This window comes from Aphelocoma coerulescens, chromosome 18 (assembly GCF_041296385.1).
Source record: "Aphelocoma coerulescens isolate FSJ_1873_10779 chromosome 18, UR_Acoe_1.0, whole genome shotgun sequence".
Classification (NCBI taxonomy): domain Eukaryota; kingdom Metazoa; phylum Chordata; class Aves; order Passeriformes; family Corvidae; genus Aphelocoma; species Aphelocoma coerulescens.
Window position 1 is genome coordinate 7276645 of NC_091031.1, and position 26358 is coordinate 7303002.

The window sequence follows — 26358 nt, forward strand, 5'->3', positions numbered from 1 at the left end:
TAAAACACTGAAAACAGAAGACAACTGTTCCCCCTTGGCATACACGGCTCCTATACATCAGTGGGGAAAGCAGACACTGCTTTGAAACGACTCCTGGGTGCTGTCTCTGCTCTGCCTTCCTCAACCCGGGAGCTTCTCACTAGTTCAAATCCTACAGACCTCTGTTTAGGAAAAGAACTTTCCTAAATTATACACACAGTAAAAACCATCCAGCTGAGACATTACCACCAGATGGCAACACCAGGCTGAACAGGCAGGCCCAGCTATGCCACTGTAACTTTCTGTTTCTTGAAGGAATGCACTTTCTGCAATTGAAGCTTCCATTCATTTCTAATACTCCAGCCCAGATGACTCTATCCAAGACAGAAATATAAACATCTCTAAAATCAGTGGCTTTAATCCAGTTTGCTGGCATGACTCAGTGCTGCTGTACAGAAGGACAAAAATTTGGTTACAGACCAAAGATGACCAGAGAAAAAGAAACGAATCCTGTTGAGACAGATCACTGACAGCCACAGAAAACAGAGCCAGCTGGAATTGCACATGAATAATAAAAAACGTTGTAAAGATTCTAAAGAAAATCTTGTTTATTTACGGAAGGAAAGGGGAAGATTACAGAAAATAATTTTTAAAGAAAATGCCAAAACCAGCTGCTGAGGACAGATTCCCTCCCATCCCCATCAAACATTAAATTACTTTGTGTACCTTTTCAAGTTTCTAATACCTTTATTTGACTGACTTCAGAGAATCACAGAACTGCTTGTGTTGGGAATCACCTAAGGATCACCTCATTCCAACCCTCCTCCCATGGGCAGGGACACCTTCCACTAGACCAGGCTGCTCCAAGCCCTGTCCAACCTAGCATTTAACATTTCCAGGGATGGGACAGCCACAGCTTCTTTGGGCAACCTGTGCCATGGCCTCACTACCCTCACAGAGAAGGATTTCTTCCTAACCCATGTGGAATGCACTTGTGAGGGTTCCAATGGACCTCTGGTTTCAGCTCCATGTCCCAGTGATGGCCAATGGGAATATGACCAAAGCATGTGCCAAGCAGAGAAAAACATACTTGTACTAGATAATGTACTACAGAGAGGGAAGATAAAGTAATAACTTGTACTGCAGAGGACGAAGGAAGGAGGATGGGAGGTTGTCCACACTGGGTACTTTGTGGCTGTAAGAGGGAGGAATGGGATCTACAAAGAAGCCACCAGACAGTGTCTAGGCCTGTGTGAGCCACATGCCACCAGGTCAGTCCTGTGGGCTCACTGCAAACCAGAGCAAACATATTTGTTCTATTAGAGAGGGAATAAATGTCACTAGAAGAACAGGAATGCCGTAAGGCATCTGTGAGATTATTCCTGCTCCTCAGCACTGACAATCACCTGCCCTTTACTCCCCAGCCCAAAGGAGCAGCAGATGCCTGATTAGCACACAATTGCTCCTGGGCATGACTTACTTGACTGAGAGGGAGAAGTCCCCGGGAGCACTCTCACTCTCCCTGATGAGGAAGGCACCATCATGTCTCTGTTTGCCCAACATCTCTTCAGCCTTCGCTCGGGGAATCTTTCCAAAAAACCACCTGTGAAGGGAGGAAAAGAAAACAATAGGAGAAGTTAAGAATTTTAATCCCTTCATGAAAGAGCCAGAAATATCACGGCTCTGGAAACAAGATCCTGTCTATGCACTGCCCCATCCCGCACAAGTCAAAAGTGCATTTTGTATCCAAATCAATTTCTAGTCTCTTTCAGATCAGGTTGGTAAGACACATCTACTTCACCAGAAAGAATCACTATCTTCATCCAGCAGCTGTTAGCTCCTGCAGCCCAGAGTCCAATCTCTGAGCCCTACCAGAGTCCTATGGTCCAAGACAGGTATCATCTGTCAGAAAGCTGAGGCAGGTGCCAGGACTGCAGTTACACACAGACCAAATTCCTTCAAGGTCTCTCTGCTCCACTGCAGAGAAGTGCTGAGCTAGGCATGGATTCCGTTCCAGAAAAGATGCTGATGCCACTTGTTTCAGGAGCCTCTTTTCTTGCTTTCTCCCACAGGCAGGACAATCCAGCAGCTTTCACAGAAGGAGTCACATGAAGTAGCTGCCTCATGGAAACCACATGCAAAATTCTCACCAGCCACTGGCTGACCATGACACCGAGGCTGAACCTACCCCAGACCACCAGATCGTCAGCACTGACCAACAGCCTGGTCACGGGATCCTTGCCCCCATTTACATTTGCATTTCCAGACTAATCCAAGATTAAAGGCAAAGAAGGGATGAGTGGTAGGTCACAAGGCATGAGAAAAGCAGAAGCATCTTCACAACTAAAAAGCAGAGCTTTCAGCTCTGAGGAACAGATCACACAGGACAGCAGCACTTATCACACCCACACCCACGCAGATGACTGACCTCTGTTAGAGGAAAGCATTTCATAACAAGAGCTCCACTCACACAGCCCATTGTCTGCAGTGAAGGTTTTGCTGCAGCAACAAGGCAGGAGTTGCAGAATCCTTCCTGAAACAGTCATTCTTAAGAGAAGTTGGAGCTCTCCTGACGTCACAAAGTCACCAGATCTAAGGGGAAACTACCTCTAGAGCTGAAGAAGGACTAACTACTTGATCACCAAACATGCTTGAAACTCTGTGTACTTTTTCTCACCCGGAATGAAAAGGGAAACCATCAACCCTCAACCGTTCTATCTATCAGTGATCAAGAACTTCATGGCATTTTGTACATTCTGGGTGGCTTAGCACCTCTGCTGCTTCTTGGTACCCGAGCTGAGGTGGTGGCAGACCACCATGGGAGACCCACCTGCCCCTCACTACCCTTAAAAATCAACCAAGAGAAATCATTAAGTGAAACTACTTCAGAATTCAAAGATAGTATTTAATTTCTTGGCACTACTGTCAGAGAGACAAAGAAGTCTTGAATTTTCTCTCTGCCAAATGCTGCTTAAAGCAAGCTTTATATTATGATTTTAGATATCTTGCCATATTTGTTTACGAAGAATCTTAATCCTGTTTAGTTCTCAAATAATTCTCAATTACTCACACGTGACAAAGTCTCATCTTAAACAAAAAACAGCCTCACCTTCCTCTGTAAAGTAGAAGGAAAGCCTGAAAGAGCTTAATAGAATCCTTCCTGAAGCCTCAACAGTATACCTGTCTTCCCCCCAAATTTTACTGAATCACTACGAAGTAGAAGTGTACTATTCTTTTAAAAGAAATAACACTTCCAAAGTGACATTGCCAAACTACTTAAGTTTTCTGCCAGCTGCTTCTAAGGCACTTGAAATAGAAAGACTAAAAATCTTTCACAATTCTTGAGCTTCCTTGCAGTTTTATGGCTTCACTACCACATTAGCCAGAGTAAAAGAACCTGAATTAGAAAATTAAAAGAAAACCCCAGAGATTAAACAAATGAAGTTATTTTGCAGGACTGCTGTCTACTTAAGAACACAGTTGTAAAGCAGCAGAAGTGTTGTGCACATATCTTTGTTGGAAAAAATTAGCAAACATCACAGTGCATCAAAATAATTAGTGGAGAATTAGGCAAAGTGACCAGGACATTCCCACAAGTTTTCTTCTGAAGGGCTAAGCCTGATAAGGCTTGACTCCAACAAGCTCTGTAATGCAGGTGAAACTCATCCTGTCAGCACTGCAGAACCAAATGCAGGCATTCCTGCTGATGCTGCACAGCCAGAAGGAGCTGCACTGATTGTACAGCACAGGTTCCCATCGCTTCCAGCCTCCCCTCAATCGGCACTTTGGCAATTCCTTCGGCTTCACTTCGCACAATCATTTCACTTGGCCGAGTTCCTCCATAGAAATTACAATACTGCAAAGTGAGACTTCAGCAATATCCCCCAGGACAAGCTGATAACAAACACAAAGACCTGAGATAGCCTGGATCAGATCCATGATGTGTTTCATAAACAGCAAAGTCTTCCCCTGCCCCCTTCAAGAGCAAGGTGTGCTGTGCCTTCACAGGAACCTCCCTGCCCAGAACTTCCCGTAGTCTTCTCTGTCCTGCCTAGTTCTGCTCACTCTTTGCTTTGTTAATTGAGGTGGCAATTCAGATTAACCCTTCAGATTAATCCCCAGGTGAGTCTGGTCACTGAGAGGTGCCACATTTTCCTTTCAGTTTCATTTGCTGGTAGTTACAAAGTGATCTGTAAGATTTGCAAAATACAAGTAAGGAGGAACACTGCATTTAATACTAGCTGTGTAGTTGGATAATTTAAGTCTTGGATCCTAGGACAGGATTTAAAGCCATTTTCAGTGGCTTTCTTTCCAAAATCTCTTGAAAATTATTTGATACTAGTCTGAGAAAAGAACATTCTCAGCTCATTCTCTGCTCAGCTGCCTACAGTTTGCTTTTTGTATGACCTGTATGACTAGAGAGCTCTGCACTACAGCTAAGCCAACATTAAGCTATAAAAACTTTTGCATAATTTCCCAGGGTTGTTAATGCAGTAGTTAAGACTCCCAGCATTGCTGACACATGGCACTGCCTCCATCCAGATGCCATCAGCAGTTTAAAACATCTTCAGGTAAGATCAAATTAACTATGCTTTAAAAACCACGATCAAATTCGCCCACTTGCAAGCTCGAATATTGTTCATTCCCTTTTGATATAAAAAAAGTGAAAAACTGACAGCTCTATTCCTCTAAAACAAAACACAGTGGAGGATCACAGAATAAACTGATTATCATAGGAGACATCACTGCAGGATAACTCAAATGCCTGGAAAATTGTCATGAGACGGTACAAGTACCAAATCAATGTGAGAGAAATTGCAATGTGATCCCCAGTGGACTGGCAAAATCAGGGCAAACCAGACATGTTACTACAGAAAACAAGGCTTTAAACAATTTCAGAATTTTCTTGTGGGTCCTTGCTTCACTTCCCACTTGGCTGCACTAGAAGTATGACACATCTTCTTCCTTCTTGGGGCCCAGTCCCTCAGAAGCTTCCTTCTGCTATTTCAAAAGAGCCCTTAAAAAAATAATTCTTGATTGCATTTAACTGCAATATCTTCATTATATAATGACAGTCAACACTTACATAAATCATCAGTTTTTGTGAGCAAATGAAATGCTACAGCTCCTTGTAAAAACCCTGATTACAGGTTTTGCTGCTCCCTCTTAAACCTTCCTTTGAATCTGTTACCCAGAGCTTGCTGTTCTTGTTCAGATATTGCAGGATCTCAAAGTTTGGCAGAACCAAAGTTTAGCAGAAGACAGCAGAAACACATGAACTGACAAAGAAAATACCCAGTCATGAAATGCTACAGTTTTCATATGCTGGGTTTATTACACCTAGGGGGAAAGGTTCAAAGCAGTCTCTGGAGCAGCAGATCAAGGCAATACTTGTGTAACAGCACTTTGAGGTCAGCCTGCTTTGTGAGGAAGGTGTTGGACCAGATGACTCTTACAGGTCCTGTCCAACCTTAACAATTCTGTACTCAGGATGTGGCAGACATACTACAAGTTCAGCTCCAAATACCCTTCACCTTTTGCTGAGCTGTGAATGCCATGATTTTTACTCTTAGCTGCTCAGTAAGTAAATTGAGAATCCTCACAAGAACACAGACACTTTTCCTGGGGCAGGGGTAGTGACAACTCTCTCCTAAAGGGTTTTCTGCTGGTTTATGGCTGCTAACCCCAAGGTTGCTCCATCTGACCTAAAAAACACCAGAGCAAGCACCAGAAAAGCCTCCCAAAACACCCTGCTATGCAGCTACTGTGAAAGGAGTTAAAGCAAACACTACAGCCAGAGACACACAACTTACCAGCCGTCCTTTATCTGTCCTTACATTTGAGTAGATCTGGCAAAATTTTAGCAGAAAACCATCCTTCTGTTTGTGAGGATGCCCAGAGTAAGATCAAGGGAGCCTATCCCAAAAACTCTACTTACGGATGGGGTTTCATTTCTATGTAGTTCTTGGGAATGAAGCCGTCTTTTCCATTGAGTTCTGCCTTGTACCAATTCTGATCGCATTCTTCATTCAAAACCTGAAGGAAGGAAGCACACAAAAATTAAGCTTGAGATACATTCAAGATACAAGCAAAACTGATGAAGGTAGCAGGTTATTCTTCCCATTTGTGTTGAGCAGTTTTAATAAAGTTAAACACATTCAAACAGCAAATGTAGATGAACAAAGTTCCCTCTTTTTATTTTTTAAGGGGATACTTTTCTTGCTGTAATTTTAAACATGAATGAAAGATCAGGAGTCACAAGAGAGGAGCCACATGAAAAAGTAGTTTTAAAAAGCACAAATTGATACTTCAAAGCCTAATTACTCTAAAAACTTCAATGCTTTATTTTTCATTGAATTTCAGGGCAATAGGCAAGCCTGGTACACTGACTGAAAGCAGTCCCTCTGATATTGTATTATGTTCTGTAAGTACAACCATAGTAGTGTTTGAAACTACCTCTTCTCAAGATGATTTTGTTTTGTGTTGGAAGTAAACACCTCAGAGAACCTGCCCCCTTTCCTTTAAGATTAAACACCACAACTACACTTTTCCTCGAGCTCTTTCATTTCTTCTCAGGAGGATACAACAAAAAGCTAGATCTGAGTCAAAAAAATAAAAACTTAAAGCCTCAAGTCACAAAAGTATCACATGACTAGCACTGCCTGAATGCAGGAAGATAAGGAAATGCAAAGAGAAAGAAACATGAATGCAGATCCAGAGATCGCATACTACACACACACAGCTATGGTGAAGATATCCACCAAACCCTCAAACTAGAACTCTTTAGCTATGCCATTATGTTTCTTTATTTCAAGGGTGGTGAGAGGAAATTAAAAAAAAAAAAGAGAAAGTAAAAGCAGACAAGAATTTGCAAGTGCATGTCTTATTCTTACAGCTGATGGGAGTGCTTCAGAAAATTAAACTGTAAAGATCAGTGCTTGCTGCCTTTCAAAAATATGTGACACACCAACATCCTAAATCTGCCTCACTGCTGACTGTATGACAGAGAAAAACCTCAAAACCTACTGAAAAGAAACGTAGTAAAGGAAAGAGAGCTTAAAACGTGAACCTCCTCAGTGAATTACAGTGGGTAATAGTTACTTGGATGTTCCTTAACTCGCAAGGGAAGAGGCTGATGGGATGTACATTCCCCGGGGCCAGCACTTCCACTGGGGAACTAGCACATCTACAGAACTTTAGGTGAGCAAAGATATCCATCTTTATGGCCCATTGCAGGATATTTTCAGCTGAAGAGGCTTTAACACTTAAAAGATCCCAAGTACTTTCATATGGATGAAAACATTCAAGCTGTCTTTTGCCAAGTTACTACTTTGGGTTGCCATGCATTTATTTACAAGCACTGTTCCAGCATGCACAGCAGAGTTCAGTCATTTAGCTGGGATAACCTGAGCACAGGTCAGGAGCAGTTCCAGCGTGGCTCTGTTACAGGCTCTGAGGTAAGAGCTCACACAGGGAGAGCTGCCCTGGATCAGCTGATGGCTGCTGGACTGCCTTTGAGCTTCGAGACAGCGATCTGGGCAGGGACTGATTCCTCCTAGCATGAAATACAGGGAGAGACACCAGCAGGAGCTCTGGGATACTGAACAGCAATGACAGAGATCAAAAACAGCCATGTAAAAAAGTGAATTGCACAGAGACCAGGGAGGGCACAAGCTAAAACCCAGATATATAACTCAGTCACATAAAAATTTCAGCACACAGCTTCCAAGAATCAGTAATTTGGGGCTGTTCTGCAACTCAAGCTGCCTTCACTAGAGTCCTGCACAACATAACACAACTCAAACACAACACATTTTAATACCATTTCTAATAAACCAAATCTTACACAATGGTGTGCATACCTTTATCAGATACCCCCCATGAGCTTTGGTAAGCTCATGTGCTACAGACTTGTTTCATCACCATCAGCAAGCATTAAGGGATCTGGCAGTCTGTTCTTTTTCCAGAAAGCATGGGTAAATTGTAGTTTCATCTGAAGGACACTGCCACAGTTTTGTGGGTTTGGCAGTAGGTATTAAAAAATTATCAGAAATTCTAATGCCCAAATGTAAATTATTTTAATGAGTTTTATCTTGCTCTGAAGATATGCTAATAGATTTGGAGGAGTCAAATCACATTGGGCTTGGGGTACTCATTAATGCCTGGCCTGAAGCCAAATGCCAGCGAGGGAGCAGTACTGAAGGATGCATTAAGTTTTGTGACCAGAGTGAAAAATAGCTGATTAAAGGCAGGGTAAGGTAAACTGCCTACATATCTGCACGTCCAACCTATTCAGGGGACTTCTGCTGTAGTGATGAGCCCTTCACACCTCCCCTCTGAGCGGCTTTGTTTGCTCCCAGGACCTTTTCCTGCCTCACACCCAGGATGACTTATCTACGAAGCCCGTTGTCCTTTCTAGGATCATTTTAACGAGTTGTCACAGCTCTATTCACACCCTGGCAGGCAGCCAAGGATCCATGCCCTGTGTTATGGACCAGAGAGCCCATACACACACACTCACCCAGTAAACATCCCTGGGTTCCCCTTTCTGGCTCTTCCAGAGAGAACAGAACACACTGTTTTCTTTCCAAAGCTCCATGTTCCTGTATCATTTCAGCAGGAGTCATCTCCACAACACAGATCTACAAAATCATTTTTTCTGACGGTGTCAGACACCCCTGGTGCTGCTCCCAATGCTTAGCACCAAGCAAATTGACTTGTACTGAAGTGCCTTAAATTCAGGACAACTTTGCAACCACATGCACAAGGCTGGAATTCTGGTAACTCCTATGAAGTTATGAAGCTATTATAATGAAAACTGCAGAATAGTCCTGTAAAATTTCAGCTTTCAAAAAAAAAAAAAATACATCACTAACATCCTTTAGTGAAATGTAACTAAAAAGTAAGTCAGGAACACACATAGGAATTTTGTGCATTGGTGTATCTGCCTTTGATGTTTACATCTGACACTGCTCTTTTATTTTAAATCATAAATCCACTGAAATGAAAGAACTAACTTTAAGTAATTAAACCATTTTACTGCAAAACGTTTCATGAAAAGCATCCAGTAAATCCATCTATTCTATACCTCCAAGTGATTTCCAGATAATAAATCATATTAAAATTTATCATCTGGATATTAAAACACAGTGCTATGCCTCTAAGAAAAATAATGATTCTTAACTGAACCACAGTAAGATTTCCCTGGACTTACCAAAGCTACAAAATTTAATCTAACTACGGCATGCATCACTGGATTTTGCTTTGAATAATTCGCCAAGTACAAAATGAAAACACAAATAAATTAAGTAACAAAATGAAACTTTAAAGATTCACTGCTCCAAACTGGACAGCCTTCAAGGTCTGCAAAAAATCTGAAACACTTTTTTAGCTCAACTGTTCAAAACTGCTGCTCTTTGGGTAGGTCAAAACCTAAAGCGTTCCTCTGCATGCAATCCTATGGCTGCTATAGATCTAATCAGGTCTGTGCCAGAGTGACTCTTCCATTCACACTGGGACACCTCTGCCTGAGAGGAGGAACAAGGAAGTATATTTTTATCCCCTCCATTTGAAGCCATGCTGCCATGTGATATCCTCAGCCCGCAGTCAGCCAGCCCTGGTTTACAGTAAGAGTGGCTCAACTGCACCCAGCAGTTTCTCAGTTTGATAACAGCTCTTATCAACAAAATCCCATCTGTTCCCATGGAAATGGAGAAGAACCTCGGAAGAGTTGCACAGCAAGGCAGCTCCCAAGTTTTAGCTAGAACAGTTCACACACAGCAACCATCCCCAGGCATGTTCAATTCCATACCTAGCGAGTATTTCCAAGCACACCCTTGGGAACTGTACAGCAGTCTCAAACTTCTCAAAACCAAATCACCCTCAGGAACACACGGGCACTAAACTGGAACATAACAAGCAGATCTGGCTCAGCTCTCAAGCTGACACCCATATGCAAACATGAAACTAAACATAATGCCTCAAATGCTATGTGCTGTGAATTTAGCCAAATTAATCAACATGCTTCAGTTTTGGAGAGACAAACCCCAAAAAACATATTCAGGGAGGGCTCTGAGTTTTGACTGAAGCTCCTCTTTTCCCTGAACTCCAAGGTTTTGGGATTCTTGCTGTGCTAACTGAAACAGAAAGTATAACACAACTGCTGCAGTAGCACCTGTTACTGCCAATGTGGTTTTTCTCCTCCACAAAGTCACACTTCACAATGCCACAAGGAAAACAATGCAGTTGATTAAAAACATTCCCACAGTCTGAAGAAACCAAGGAAAGCACCCACAACACCCAAACGAGGGCAGGAATCAAAATTTACTAAGTGAGCAAATGTTTCAAAGGCAGCAATTCTGCAACTGAATTTCTAAGCCTGGAAATTACTTGTCCCAGGATGGAATGGCCTTTGGGAGAAGGGGTCTCACCCACAGCAGAGGTGCTTTAACACTGCTGTACATTTCAGGGAAAAATGGCTCCTTTTCTGCTCCAAGAGTTACAAACCAGCTATAAACCAGCAAGGAGAAAGTGCTTCAAGGGAAACTATGTCTGGATTCAACAAAGCAAGTTCACCACAGCCCGACATAAAACATTTTTGTTCTCTGCAAATTTATTGTAAATAGCACCACAGGATATTCGAATTCATCTCTTCAGGGTTTTGCAAAGACAACCCAAGACACAGCCTGGTCACCTGCACCTCCTGTCTTATCCTCGTGTTGAACAAATGAATCCTCCTCCCTCTGGCTGCATGTCACCAAGGTGGCTGTGAGGCAGGAATGGCATCTTAAGGAAACCTGGGGAAATCTGCACATCAAAATGCCATTGTGACTCAGATCAGGCCAAATCAAGTTTGCTTGTCTTTTCTTGATTTACTCATCACACACAGTACAGTTAACTTTAACTGCAAACTTTCAATGCAAAAAGGTACATTGGACAATTCGGGTGACTCAAGAACACGTTAACTGCTAAAATATTTTAGCCTTTTCCTTAAATTCAATTTATCATGATAACACATAGGAAATGCAAAATATCCACATTTTTCAGAACAAAGCCTGAGTATCACGTTTGGACATGCTTTAAGAAGACTGTGCATATTTGTTCTCTAGGTAGATATAAAAAGCTGTGGAAATGCTTAACAACCACTGAGCAAATATTACCAAAAACAGCCAGAGAAAAGATTGTTTCTTAAATTGCACTCAACTACCAAGTATTATAATGTAATACCTAAATAATGGATGTAGATTGCACTATAATGCAGTAATGTGTTATGGATACAGGTTTTCCTTCTCACGAGCCCCAATTCCCATTATCACTATAGAAACACTTCTTCCACCCACAGCTATTTAAAGGCACAAGAGGAGCACAAAATACAAACTTAAAAGAAAGTAATTTCAGAAAGTCTCTCCACCACAATAAAGTCCAGGGTTCTTTCTTCCCCATTCCTCAGTGGTGCTTTTGTCACAAGCCTTATCTGAAGTGACACTGCTGCTTCAACACACATGGACTTTGCACACCCACAGCCTTTACCACAACAGCCAAGCAGCTGGAAGCAGGAGTCCAGAAGAGGAAATTTTGAAGCTTTTCAAAGCAGAAGGCTGATGTCTGGGTTACCAACTGCTGTCTTTAGTTTCTGTGAGAGGAAATTATGTCCAAGTTATTTCCATTCATCTTGAAGGAACCTGGAAATTCCTCCGAAGTAAAATACATGACAAAGCTGAGAGACAACAAACCAACAATAAAGTCACAGGACAAGGCCACTCTAGGATCTAAACTTCTCTTTCCAAACCCTAAATAATATTGCCTTCCATATCTGCTGCACAAAACTACTCACCACTGGAGGTTTGTGCAATATAAACATTTATACATAAATTCAGGATTACCCTAAACTTCTGAAAGGGTTGATGGGGAGAAGTAGCTGGGTAAGATTACAGGAAATGATGTTATTTTTAACTGCATGAGATAAAGACAAGCAGTCACTACAATTCCATGCAATAGTTCACTAGGAAAATCTCAAATCCATAGGAGCATTGACTAAAGTGGTCAAGAAATCCACAGTTGCACTGGCTGGCAGCACAGTAAAATCTGCTGTAACAAAGAAAAGTCCAAAGAGAGGACTGGAGCAAGGAATTAGCATTCAAACTTTTACAAAACCACCTTTTTTTTTTTTTTTTGTAGGTAACACAAGAATACTTGAAACAACTTTATGTTAGCTGAGGCACAATCAAGTCTAGCCACCAGGGCAGAGCTCAGTACAGAGTAACTCACCCCGCCTCTCAGGCCTTGCCAGTCTAGTACTACCATGGTCCCTCTGGCAAAAGTCTTCAGTTGTGAAGAGTTATTTGTTTAATAGGAAAAAGAGAAGTAAAAAAAGAACAATCTAGACAACAATTCTCCTTCCCTATGGCTCACCTTTTCTGGTTCATGTGGCACAAAGATGGGAGGAAAAACCCCAGTATTTTAAAGTATACTGCAGTGAGCTCCAAAATGTCTAATGGAGATGCTGGATGGAGTCAATAAAGTTCAAGAAACTTTGCCACAGGCCTTGCATTTCTTCTGTGTAGGAAGTTTCCACTAGCACAAACACATGGAGGTAAAATGATAGCAAATATGCCAGTTCTGCTTCTATTCTCGTGGTGGATAGAAAGATCTCAGCCCCAGTGACTACAGAATTCCCTTCAAATTAGTCCTCCCACTATTATCATCTGTACAAAGGTTAAGCTGTAGATACTACAAATAGCCTATTTTCAAAAAGGTTGATGGAAAATCTCCCTAACAGAAAGCATGGCAGCCTGCAGCAAAAAATCAGTATTCGTGATTTTACAATTCAAACAAAAATAGCTTTACAGAACTTGAAGTAGCTACAGCTCACATTCTAATTAGGCTTCCCACATCTCAAAGACCCCCAAGTGTTTCCAAAACAGCAGGGACTCTCAGAAGTGAGATTCATTTTATGTTCAGCAACTTTAATGGTACTTAAATGAACACTAATTCTGACAAACTTTATAATGTAAGGACTACTTCAGCATTTGATGCTGCAAGGAATGCACGGTCTCATTCCAGTGCCTGATCAAAATGGGAGTGCAAAGCAGTAAAAAGCTTGTTAACACAGCCTGAGCCCCACAGCTTGGCTTGAACGTGTGGAGAGCAGAATGCTCAGGGATTCACAAGAGCAGTTTCTTAAAAAGAGGAAGGGGAGTGTTGTTTTTCCCCAACAGACCAAGGGTTAGTTTACAGTGACTAAAAACCAGGATCAGCCGCCTTTTATAACGAGCTGTAGTGCTCAGGATGTTATCACGGAAACAGAAGACAAAACATCCTTCCTTAATCTCAAACCCAATCCAGACCAAATTTGGAAGCCCTGAAGAGCACAGCATTTGGTCGGCTTTCTGTTGTGCAGTGTGAATTACTTCACTCAGGTACTACTAGGGATGGGCATTTGCTTGCAAATGAGCTACTCACGGAGGCTTTATTTAGCACTGCTTAATTTAGGATTAAACAGGGTCCCAGAAAAAACACCATTGGTGAAGCAGGAACTGAAGAACAGGTCACGTGCTGAAGCCTAGAGAGCTCTATGCCATCCTCCCTCTTTTTTCATGAGGAAAGAAAACAGCCTTGATTTCTGAGTACAAACCTGCTCTATCTGGGAAAGGTTCAAAATTCAAAACCAGACCCCAAAATAACCCAAATGCATATATGCACAAGTCTACATAAAGAACAGAGCACACATTGCCTTAAGCACCAAATAAACTCTCAATTTTGAGAAGAAAAATTTTGAAAGAAGTCTTTTTACCTACTGGTCAGAGTAAGGTCTCCTGGTTTCTATTCCTGTATCTGCTGCTAACACTAGTGCTATTGATGCCATGATGATTTTTTGCCTTTTCTTTTATACCCCTTTTATATACCTTTTTATACCTTTTGTATTCTTAATGTTTTTTAGCCTACATTCTTAAGACTTCTTTGTCAAGCTAGGAGACTAAACATCTCAGGAGCCTCGTAGTTAGGGATCAGAAATCCCCAGAGCCCAAGGTCCTCTCCAGAACACATTCTGTAAACTGAGATAGAACCATCCAGGGGAAGGTTCCTTGGGGAGGGGGGCTCACTCGAGCCTCTCATTGGGGAATCTTTGATAGATCTGCTAATTAGTAACACCTATAATGATATACCCGAGCTATCAGGGGTGTGCACTGCGGTGTGCATTTTGGCACATTCCACCTGGATGTGGTGCACCTAAGGATCCTTAAAATAAATACAGAGATAAAATCCCTTTTTCCTTTCTAACCCTGTTTGATTCTTGATTTTAAGACCAGGAAAAGGCATCACTATAAATTCCAGGCCATCTTACAAGGGCTGTTTCGAGCTGCAACTTCAAGTTTAGCAACATGGACACCAAGCATAAAACATCTGTTATCATGTGCTCTAGACTATTATCCAAGTACAACCAAACTACAACCTTTCAGGCATTTAATGAAATTGTGAGGCTTTTGTAAGAGCTCTTGGCACAAGCTCTGAGGGATGATGGTTGAAAGTCACTAACAGAAAATAATAAAAAAGAGCTAACAAACATTCCAATGAGAGTGTTTCAGAATTGCTTTTGAGCTCAACAGAGAAACAGAGGAACAGCAGAAATATCAGCAGTGGGCTTGTGGCAGTTTGCAAGCATATCAAAATTATACATTTCTCACTTTCTGCACTTCTCTCATTGTGCTGGCTCTGTTGTAAGCCCGGACTTGATAGTGTGTCTCAAACAAAAACTAAAAAGGTAATGAAGAACAAGCAGTCATAGCATGTGCTTGTCCTTTTAGAGCTTTACAATACAAATGAAGCTGGTCACCACAGTAAAATTGGAAATACCCCAGGGAAAAACACATGCCTGACAGCCCATAGGTCAGACATTCACTGCTTACAAAATCCATTGGTAACCTGCTTTGCATAACAATTTTACTTGAATACCCAGCAGTTCCTACTTCTGTATTTGCATGTGCCCTACTTTGTCCTGCTATCTCTCACTAAAATGCACAGCTGGAGAATGAATTTCTCACCATCTCAGGAGGAAGCACATACACCTGTCCCAGAGACAGGGACAATTCCTCTGATTGTACAGCAGAGGCAGGACCAGAAGGCAGAGCTCTTGGCTGACTGTTCCACATGGTGCCTTTGAACACACCACAGTCAGAGACCAAAACATTCACTAGAGGACAAGGGACAGTTTGTATGAAGCACAGGATGGTGCACCAGTAACAACCAGCTCTTGATCATCTCATGCTTGGTACCCCAAACCTCTACAGACAGAAAATTCCAAAAATTCCTCTGTCAAGAATGAAAGATAAAAAATGCTGAAATTAGGACAGTTGTCCTTTCTGTTCCAAATGGAGGGTGTGTACCATTACCTCTGCTACACTCTGCTGCCCAAGAAACCACCAAACCCAACACTCCATGCCAATACTTTCACTCTTAATTACTGCTTTTCCTAGCACACAAACTCAACAATTGACCTATCATTTTTGATCAGATAGGAACAGTTATTTGTGGAGTGACATCCAGCAACTGCTTCGCATAGGACATTCTCCATCACAACCATTCTAATGCTTATACACAACAGAGGTGCTGTGATGTACAGAAGTAACAGCAGGTTGAAGTCCAATAGGATGTGTTAAGGGAGACAAACTAATCAGGAATACTCAGCATCCTGCAAAAATATCACACCACATAAGGCATCTCGACTCCAGTACTGGAAAAGCTGGGTGGGAGGAACAATGATTGTTAGTGGGACAACCTGGACTTAATCTTTGATCAGAAATTTAGGTTATGTGACCAGAGGGCAGTTTTGCAGCAGCCTTGTGGACATCAAACTACAGTGCTCCCCAGCCACAGCCTTACATGCATGGAGTGGAAGAATTACTTTGCATGATGGGCAGGAATTACAGCTCTGTCTGTACAGCTCAATATGAGGTGACATCAGTTTGATTTCAACCGATTTTCCACTAATGTTTGGGGTATTTTCAGAGGAACTGATACCAAGTGAGTTACCCCCTGTCCTGCACTGGTGCAGCTGATTATTTCTGCCTACGACTCTGACAGTTCATTGATCCTTGTTGAACATCTTCCTGTTTTCACATTTCTTCAAACCACCATGACAAGAGGTGTCACCTAAATGAGGTCACTCTGCTTGTAAAACAGACTGACAATGGCAGTGGACAGAGTTCAAGAAGCATTTGGACCCTGCCCTCAGGCACATGCTGCGACTCTTGGAGTTGTCCCCTGAAGGGTCAGGAGCTGGACTCGATGATCCTTGTGGGTCCCTTCCAACTCAGGATATTTTATGATTCTATGACAGGATTGATAATGCAGGATGCAGTGGTAAGTCTGAGTGACTAACAACATGATGTACTTTGAAAACCTGGAAAAAATTAAAAGAAAAAATGTACATGCCTTGCACTGACAACCAGAAATTTGGTGAGGAGCAAGCCACATACCAACACTGTCTGCTACAAAGCAAAACTGAAGGAAAAAAATGTGAAGGTTGTCCAAAACCCAATTACGTTTCTGTGGCAAGTACAATTAGAAACATTATCTGCTGCATTTTAAAACACACTAAGAAAAGATACAACCCCAAAAAGGCCTTAAAAAAAAAACTTAGAAGAGTTCAAAGAACCAACTTTCAGTTTTTGTGTCTAAAGGAAGCAAATTAACTTGAGCTGCAGCTGCTCTGTTTTTTTCCAGTGAAAAAGGTATTGCAAACACATGAGCAAAGGGTCCAACATGTTTCTAAAGATGAAAACAGGCAGATTTCTGCTATTAATGACAGTAATGTAAGAGGAGGGTCAAAAAAGGCTTTCAGCACAATTGGCATACATTTACAAGACAGATTTTTTTTTTCTCTAAATGCATGGTTTTGTTTAAAATGTTTTATTACATTATTCAGTACACATTCATTTTACACTGCAAACAAGTTAACACAGCAATAAAAACCTTAACTTTGCTTCATCTGGTTTTGAAATGCAAAAGTTTTAGGATTCTACTAGCATAGATTCTTATTTAATATTGATTGCTTAATATAGCATTGTAAATTTTACAGAATGCGAAACAGCCTTACTCAGCTCTTTGTAAGAAAGACTCCAGGAATGATATTTGACAACTAATTATCTACAGGACAAAGTATCCCAGGTTAATTACACCCCGATAGGACATACTGAAAACTGTATTTGAAAAAAACTATGCAACACTGTAGTTACTCTGATATTACTGAACTTTCGTACATCTCTTACTGATGGTCCTCAGAATCCACAGCTAAGTCATGCCTTGAAAGGCACAAAAACTTAGTGTACTAAACACAGAGCTATAAGCCAAAATCTAGTTGATTTAAGCCTTTATTCAGGAATAAGGATATTTGCAGGCATCTCTCAACACAGTCAGCAATCAAACTGTTAATACTGATACTGCACATATCTTGACCTTGGAATTAACCACCTTACTTGGGAATTCATACTTCCGAGCAGGAATTCCTACCCAGCTATGAACTCAGAGGCCACACTCTCAGTTTGGGGTGGCTCCAAGTTTGGCAGCAGCTCTGTGAGCTGATTTATGCAGTGGCTGCACCCTCCCACCTGTGATCCCCGAATTGGGAACAGGCACCTGTTTAGTTCCTCACTGGAGGACTGAACATTGGAGAACTGATGTGCAGCAGAGTTTAGGGAGGTGCTGCATTTCTCACCTGCCTGGTTGGCTCCACAAAAAGTGCAGGGCACAGCTCTGGGTGTGAAGCAACAGAGGAGACGGGAAGGAAAGGAACAGAGCAGGACTGCTGGAATGGGCACTGCCATGAAGGAAACACTCTTGTTCCAGTTTCAAAGGACACAAATTCTCCCCAATTCTTGCAGCAATCCACCCCAAAAATGTACACATGCAAGAACAGTTCCACTTGCTCTAAGATTTAAACACAGCAGAGGAGGGGAAGAGAGGGACAAGAGCTCAAGAAGGAGAAAGTGGGTGGTCCTGCTCTGGGGCAACAAAAATTCAGAACTCACTGACTGCAAGTGGGAGGAAGGGAAATGGGGAAGCTGGAGAGAGTAACTTAGCTGAGACCTAGATGTATTTGTGTTTTCTGATGACAGGCTTATTTGGACACGTGTTAGGACTATTTTTTTCAAACTGTATACAAGCTGGGACTTTTAATGGATAAAGATGGAGAGTCAGGTCAGCCGTACCTTCCTGTCAGCCACCCAGGTTAAGCTAATCCTGGCAAGACACATCTGAAAATAGACAGGAAAAACTCAGACTTCATGCATGAAACGGCTCTAAAGTTCAGGGACACACAAGAAATGCTGGTGGGCTCATCCATCAAGTCTCTTTTTGTGCTCTGTACTGTCAACAATGACAGCTGCTGGTCCTTCTGACAAGTTTAATTCTTTACAGGTTACATCACCCACGTGCAGAGCAAAAGTCATCCCTTCCATCCTACTACACGTTGCAAAACTGCACACAGGAGAAAGCAGGGCTTTATGGTGTTTGAAATTACATGTTAATACCAGTGCACAAACCTCAAACCTTTTGGACATCGAATGTCAAGACAGTGCTTGACTGCAATAACCTCTCTGCAGCAACTGAGCAATCAGAATATGACAATCAGTATTTACTAATTTCTTTCACACCTAAGACCCACATGGACTTTTCTGCCAGTCCCCGGGGCATACTCTGCAATTTGCATTTGAAAGTAGAGAAGAGGGAACAGCGCATGTTCCACTACCCTGAGACAGCTGCCCCAAATGTCACCACCACCCAGGTCAGGCCCCAGCTGCAAAGGCATCACTGGCCAATGAAGCTCAAGTTGCCACTTCCTCTTAGCACCAAAAAGGTTTTACAGCCTCAGTGATCTAAGAATAGTATTACCACCATCTATTTCAACTGCATTTTCCCCCATTTCAAAATCCCCATCCGTGCATTTCAATCCCCATCCTGCTGAGGAGAGTGAAATTAATGGTGTTGAAATCTAATTCTGAGATGAAAAATGAAAATTACTTTTAAAAGGACCACACAGGATTTTATGAGCAATTTCTGCAAAGCAACAATGCCAAGAGATCCTGGGTAGGGTCTGAGAACCCCTCCACAAACTACTGTCGGTCTGTGCAAAAAAGTCTACTGAAATACATACCTATAAAATACATATGATTCAATATAATATATTTCAATATAATAAAGATATAATTAAATATATAAAAATATTTTTTCCTATTGTTGCTAGGATCGGCAACAGCAGTTGCACCTGCACCTTTGAAAAAGCATAATTTAGCTTTGGCCATAAAATTTCCCAGGCTTATTGACGGAGAACAAAATGATATAAATGCTTGTGGGATGGAAAGACAAAGATTTTTATTAAGCAGACTTCACACACAAAATGGAAAAGAATAACTAGTGATAGTTAGACCAGAAAATAGTATTTAAAGTAATCTAGAAAGCCTCATTACTTTTCTACTGTGTTATGAAAAATCATCATCCAATCTCCAGGCTATATGAGGCGTTCAGATGCAAGGCTTACTGCAGCTGCCTTACACCACAGACACCACAAATTAAAGACTTGCCTCATCAATCCAGGGCTTCAACAACTCTGTTTGCTAGAATTTTGTGCAGGAGTCTTACAGATCTTGTTTACAGAGCCAACCCCTGCCTCAAAGGGACTGCAATCTATGCTCTGCTTTGCCAAGAACCAAGTTCAGGGAGAAAAGAAGAAAAGCTTTGTGTTTGCCACAGGAAGGGTTCACTGTGCTCATTTGAATGATCCTCCCCTTACAACAGAGGAGATATGATTCATATCAAGTGTCAAAGTCAACGAATTCTCAACATCTTTATTTTTCCTTCCACCCCTGACAGCTCCTCACTGAAGTTATTACTGGAGGAGTGTCACAGCAACAGCTCTTACCTCACCATCTATTCCCCCTTCCTCCTCCACTACCCCAAATGGAACAGACTTGCTATCACTGAGCCAGCTCATGCAATTCTTTATTCTTTGCAATTTCCTACCTCTCATTTGAAAAACAAATACTTCACTGTTATCTAAAAATATATTAAAACATTGCCAGCAACTCAGCACTTAAAGCAAAACAACCATCACCACCCAGTGTGAATGCACAATAGAAGTAGCATTTTTGGTAAGGCAAATTTTTAAGGAGTTCTTGAGAACTGCAAGAAAAATAACTCAAGTTACAAAAATAAAGGGCTGCTTTGCCATCATGAGACTTGGCCAAATGCACAGCCCCAGGGCAGGAATGGAGACTGCCATCCACCTCAGTTTGCAGTGGCTGATCCAACTTGGATGGGAGTGCACCAAGCACAACTACTTGGTATCAAATCAAAGACAACCTTAGTTTAAAAAAGAAAGAAAAAAAAAATATATGTAAACTCCCACACAAGTCCAAAAAACCAAGCCAAAACAAAAAAGCCACCAAACACAAAAAAACCCAAAACACAAAACCACAACCAAACCTCACCAAACCCTCGTCCAGTTTACACTGCAACTCTACAAAGGTCTGTGCTACCACAATATGAGTGACACTCAACAGTGTCCTGTCTGTAAAGCTCAGATATGATCCCAAGACATTGATTCCACAAGAGGAGTTTGGGACAGAGCTAAGCTCAGCTTCTCCCTGTATTTTCTCCCCTCCAGCCATTCATTCTCACCCCTTATTCTCCACCCCCATGCTATGCTGGCCCAAGTGTTTCAGGAGTTAGTCAAGACAGGACAAGGTGAAGGAAAAAAAAAATTAAACATCATTTTCAAGGGCTCCGTTTTTTCCAACTTGCTCAGACCCAGTGGAGCTCGGTCACTTGGGTGAATTCTATATCCACAGAGCACAGGAATTACAACTAGAGGAGAAGCTCAAGTACTCTTGAGGAGAAGCTCTGTACTGCACAAAACAAGAAAGCGTGATTAGAGTCACACTGCAGGCAGGGGGAGTTCCAGGGAGCACCTTCAGTGATGTTCCAGCATTGAAGATTCTCTCAAAACCAGCTGCAACAATACACACCACTGTACAGAAAGGCACCCTTTAGATGACCTATAAAAACAACAGACACAGGAGGAGAAGGAACTTGCTTCTTCCTATCCCAGCTTCAAAGCACTAACACATACTTTCCCCTTTCTCCATTTCTACATTCTGAAATGTAGCTTCAGAATGGGAACTGGCAAATATGCTCCATCTTCAAAGCTGAATAGTCAGAGCAATATCCAAATGCTTTTAAAAGAATTCCCTACACTATCTTATCTAGAACTCCATCAGTGTAGTACAATAAAATCTCAATTATCCCATGAATCTGTTCAAACAGGAGTTACAATAAAATACCAATCTCTTAAAGACAGAGAATCACATTTGCTTTTTAACTCCCACCATCAGCAGCTGTCCTTTTGCTTTCTTTTCATTTCCAGGCCTGAAGAAGCAGTACCACTTGTTTCACAGTTGATGTCCAAAACTGTGTAGAAAAGACAGGGCTTCCTCCCCAGGTTTCAGACAAAGAGCTCTTGTAATCTTCCAAGTCCACCTGACAATGTTTGTTCAGTAAAACATGCTAGCCCAGTGCAGAAGTGTCTTCTCTGTTACAGACTACAGAGTTAACCCTTTACAGTCAGTTAAAAGTGAAACGATTTGCCAGTAACAAGAGTGAAGCTGTAGATAAGGAAAAACCAGGGAATTTTGTGCTCCAGTTGAGTTGTCCCTTCTGCATTTAAAGTGCCCAGCTACATACTTTTCAGCATCTTGCATTAACTTCTGTGTTCTTGTAAGAAGATGAGGAGACATTCCAAGAAGTTTTATATTTTTGTATGTCAAACACTGAGACAAAGCTCTGGAAAACCCTATTCTGTTTCAGAAAACCTAGTAAATAAAATAATTCTGACCTATTGGGAACTAAGAATTTCCCAAGATTTGGAACTGTAATAACCAGTAGTAATTTGTTGTCATGTGTGAATTGCATCCTTTGTTACTCAAAAGAGTTGATTTACCCATCATTTTAGACTGTCTGTTAAGACAAAAAACTCGAAACAAATATCCCCAACAAACACAACCAAAAAAAAAAACCCCAAGCAACAAAGTGTATGACTCCAAGTAGCAAAGTCTTTTGAGTGCTTTACTATTTCAGGATAAAATAAGCATTTAATCGGAAGTTTGCACAACACAACCACCTTTTTTCACTACATTTTTTGTACCTGATGAACAAAGGGTTAAAGCCAGGACATTTTCAAATCTAGAGATTAAGTGTAATGAGATCAGAATAATAAGATTACCATAATCTGCCTCACACACATAGCTAGGATCAGCCCTAATCTCTTCATTTTCAGACAGATGGAAAAAGCATGAAATCAGAGATAACAGGAGGCCAATTTCCTGGAATCGGCAGCTTTGCAAGGTTCACCATAGCTGTAAGTCAATATTTTGCTAGATTTGGACCTATTTAACCAATTCTAATATAACATATTGGACAGGACCATCAGGCATCTCTAAATCCATACTACATAAACAGTAAGTGATACATCAGTGTAATTTTAATATATTGCAGAATATTAAAGACTAATTTACTGAGACTGCAGCCAGTACCATTCCCAGATGCTTTAACTGGGAATGCAATGAGCAAAGAGCTGACCATTGAAAAACAAAGATCTTACAACTGCGCATGGCCAGGGGCTGCTCATTGATTTTTCTTATAGGGTGGATAAACACAAACTAGCAATTTGCATCTGTGGCCAGTCTGACAGAAAGCAGGCACAGGAAAGGACCATTTTAACCTCACTTTAAGACAGAGTATTAAAGAGATGCAGCATGGAACCATCCCTTAACTCTTCTTTCTGCAGGATATAGGCAGGGGGGAGAGGGGAGCTGTGAAATAGCCTCAAATACACAAGAGTGGTTATGGTGGAAGCTGGCTAAGAACCAACAATAGGGAAACATAAGAAAAAAAAAAAAAGAAAAAAAGAAAAGCATGCTGGATTTTAGCACTAAATAGGATGAGGATGATGCCTTAAATTAAGTAACACTGTTAAGGGAAACCGAGGTGAGCAAGAAACCATCCAAGGAATTAAAAACAGACCGGTGGCTGTAAAATAAATGGAAAATTGTTGTTCAAGCAGCTAACAGATATTAACTTTTTCCCAGAAAAAAACCAGCCCTGTGCTGCAGGACAGTAAAAGCCTCAGTCTCTCTAAATCAGATCCTGCAACACGGCACCTTTGAGTTTCGATTTGATGGTTTAGCAGCACTTTAAGACAGTTATGCAAAGACCTGAGAAAGGAAAAAAAAAAGTGCCACAAGATCCAATCTCTTACTGAGCAGGTTCACCTGTCAGTTCAGACTAATTACTCCATAACTCTCAGAGCACAGTTCCAATTCATCTGCTTTTGGCCAGTGATTTTACAACATGTCTTAGTTCAGCTCACAAAAAGCCTGCTCACAGTCTCACAGCCCTCATTATTTTGTATTGCATTATATAGACACAGCCACAATTAGGAATTTGGCCGGTCTCCACACAAAGCTCTTTATTGCCTCAGCCCTGTCTGTACATATGCAGAACTTGCTGCCCCACCTCTTATCTGCTTATTTAAAATGTTAAATTTAACTCTCCTTTGTGGGGAAGACATGCAGATCCAAAAGCACTTATCACCCATTTCATTTTGGGATGGCTCCCTGGAGAAAGCCAGAAGAGGAGACCCAATCCCATCAGTTCTGCAGGGCTGTACCAACAACCCCATCCTCACAAAAAGAACAGCAGTACCAATAGTGCAATTTTATCCTCCTGGCAGAGATGAATTTTTGCTATCAGAATCTTAATCCAACTGCATGTAAACAAACCCTTGCTTAAAAAAAAGACACTTTCATGACTAGCTTAGAAATTCAGTTATAAAGCAGCATTGACTAAAATAAAAAGAAATTAATGAAGCTGATTTTTCCCTGTACATATCAAACCAATTTCGGTGGATAGAGCCAACAACATTTTGGCTCAGTGTGACATAAGAGCTCAGTTTTCTACAATATAAAAACCACCGTTTAAGGCATTTAAACCACTAATTTACGACTGAGGAACTGCAATGATATTTATCAGAGATTCGTCACCTGCAGAGTGACAGTTTTAATCAGAGCGTTTTTGATTAAGTTTATTTAATGTTTTTACAGACTTATGTCTAGGAACATCTTGAATTGGAGAGGAACAGGTACACAGTCTGGCTGATCTTCAGAGTGAGAATATTTAAGAGAAAAGGGAACTCTCCTCGTTTTCCTGTAACTGCGAAGCTGTTCCCACTTCCTTGCTGCTAGTGGGACAAGCACACACAAGAGGAAGACACTTGCAAATGGTTTCTGATCTGAATGTTGAACATCATCTGATTCATTTCTGTCCCATTTGCATAATGCAAAGCACCCCAAGAGCCTGCAAACCTCTCTGAGTGTGAGCAGATCAGACCACACCGCGGGCAGTTTGCACCACTGGCTCTAGAACACTGAACTCACCAACATTTCACAGGATGGCTCCAATCTCACCAAACGAGGAGAAAAGAGATGAAGCTTTACTGTACAACATTACATGAGCACCAGTGATTTCCCTGGTCATGTAACACTGAATGGGGGAGAAAGAAAGAATAATAAAGAGGCCACTTAATGCAAAAAGATTTTTAGGGGACTTGCTTTTAAAGGCCTGAGAGGGAGCACTGCTGTTTCCTTGCACCCATGTTTCAACGGATGGGTGCAGGTCATCAGTCACACTTTAAAAGACACCAAACAAAAAAACACAAGCTGGTTGGTTTAAAAAGAACAACAAAAACCCAACCAGGATTATGCTAGTGTTGCACTAATAACCCAAAGTTCAAAGACAGTTCAAACAGTCCATTCTTACAGGCTGTTCACACCAGCTCTGGAGGTTGTTAAGAGATGCAACTCTGATCATTTCCACCTGGCCAGGTTCTACTAAGAGAAAAAGATTTCAAATAACAAATATACTGAAAGATCTTTGTTCACCAAAGCCATGAGGAACACTGACTTCAAACTTCTAGGCCAGCAAGAAGCAAAACTTAAAGTCAAAAAAAACAGTCATCAAGGCAAACACATTAAATACAATACATATTAAAAAACCATATAGGAAAAATGAATTTCAGTGGATTTTCCAGTTAAATAAGCTTTCTGAAAAGATATTTAATCACAACTTTGCTTCACAGGTTGTTCTGAGCAATTATTCTAACAGTTTTAAAAGTCAACAAAACCAAATTGCACCAACTGGTTATGCTCTGTGATCTTTCTAAAATCTATGGTTTCCCAAACAACTTGTTTCAGTTATAAATCCCTAATTTCTTTTCCAGGTTTCCTTAAGTCTTTGATCATGAGGCATAGAACTTGTATGTCAATATTCTTAACATTGTATCTTAAGTAATTTTATTAGGAAGACTTGGACAATCCACTTATCCACCATCAATCCCATCTTTTACACAAGTGCCAATATTCCAGTCTCTCCAGCACAAAGCTTCCTCAGTGCTTTCCCAGTGACTTGTGCCTTTAGCATATGCAAACCTCAATAGGGCAAACACACCAAATTCTCTAAAAACAAAGTAGGGTTGGTGTACCAACATCTCATGTTGATCTTCAATCCATGATAACTTTCAGAAGGAATGCATGACTGTTTTCAGGCTGCTACAGGATAATGAACTATTATATTCCAGAAATCTTTTAATGACATTTAAGTGTAGCCTATTTTTGTGTAACAACAGGCCTGAGTCAAAAAGTGATGATTCATTCCAACATTAATCCATTTTTCTTTCTTTTCCAAACTCATCACTAAATGAAGGTTCAATGAGTGGAGAACCAATAGGATACAGAATGAAACACCCACAATGCTGTACTCATAACTTTGGAATAGTAAATTCTGGAGTCACAGTGGCCTCAATTTAACCATAAAAAGCTCAACAATTTCTGGCCAAACAGGAAAGCTTAGCCTTTTCTCAAAGAGAAAAGAAAAACACCCTCCCACTGGAGCCTGTAAAAATCCACACTCCTGAGGAGACTGAAAAAAGAACATGCTTTGATAACTGCCCATGGAGAGAGGAGCAGGAGAAAAGGCCATCTGAACCACAGACAGGGAATCAGATGGCAAAGGAGAAGGATCATTCCTTTAAAACAACAAAAGCTATCAGAACTAAATGGCCTTTGTCTAAGCCCAAAAAGAAGTGCCAGAAGTAATTATGAATGGCAAAAATGGAAAGACACCAATAATCTCCTCTTTTGGAAAGAAGGAGGAAAGATGACACTGTACAGCAAGGAGCACATGTGTGCCAGAGCTGCTGATGGTCTGTGACATCCACTGATGCCAAAACACTTCCTACTCTGACATCAACTGGGAAAGTACAAGGCTCAAGAA

General features: G+C 41.2%; 1 protein-coding gene across 2 annotated transcripts in view; it reads right to left on the minus strand.

The window, feature by feature from the left end:
- Positions 1-26358, minus strand: part of GRB2 (growth factor receptor bound protein 2) — a 50355-nt gene that overhangs the window by 4765 nt on the left and 19232 nt on the right. For both annotated transcript variants that reach the window (XM_069032303.1, XM_069032304.1), the window contains exons 3-4: positions 5918-6015; positions 1460-1582 (exon numbers count right to left, since the gene is read on the minus strand). In XM_069032303.1, coding sequence (XP_068888404.1) covers positions 1460-1582; positions 5918-6015 — 221 coding nt within the window. The remainder of the gene's footprint in view (positions 1-1459; positions 1583-5917; positions 6016-26358) is intronic.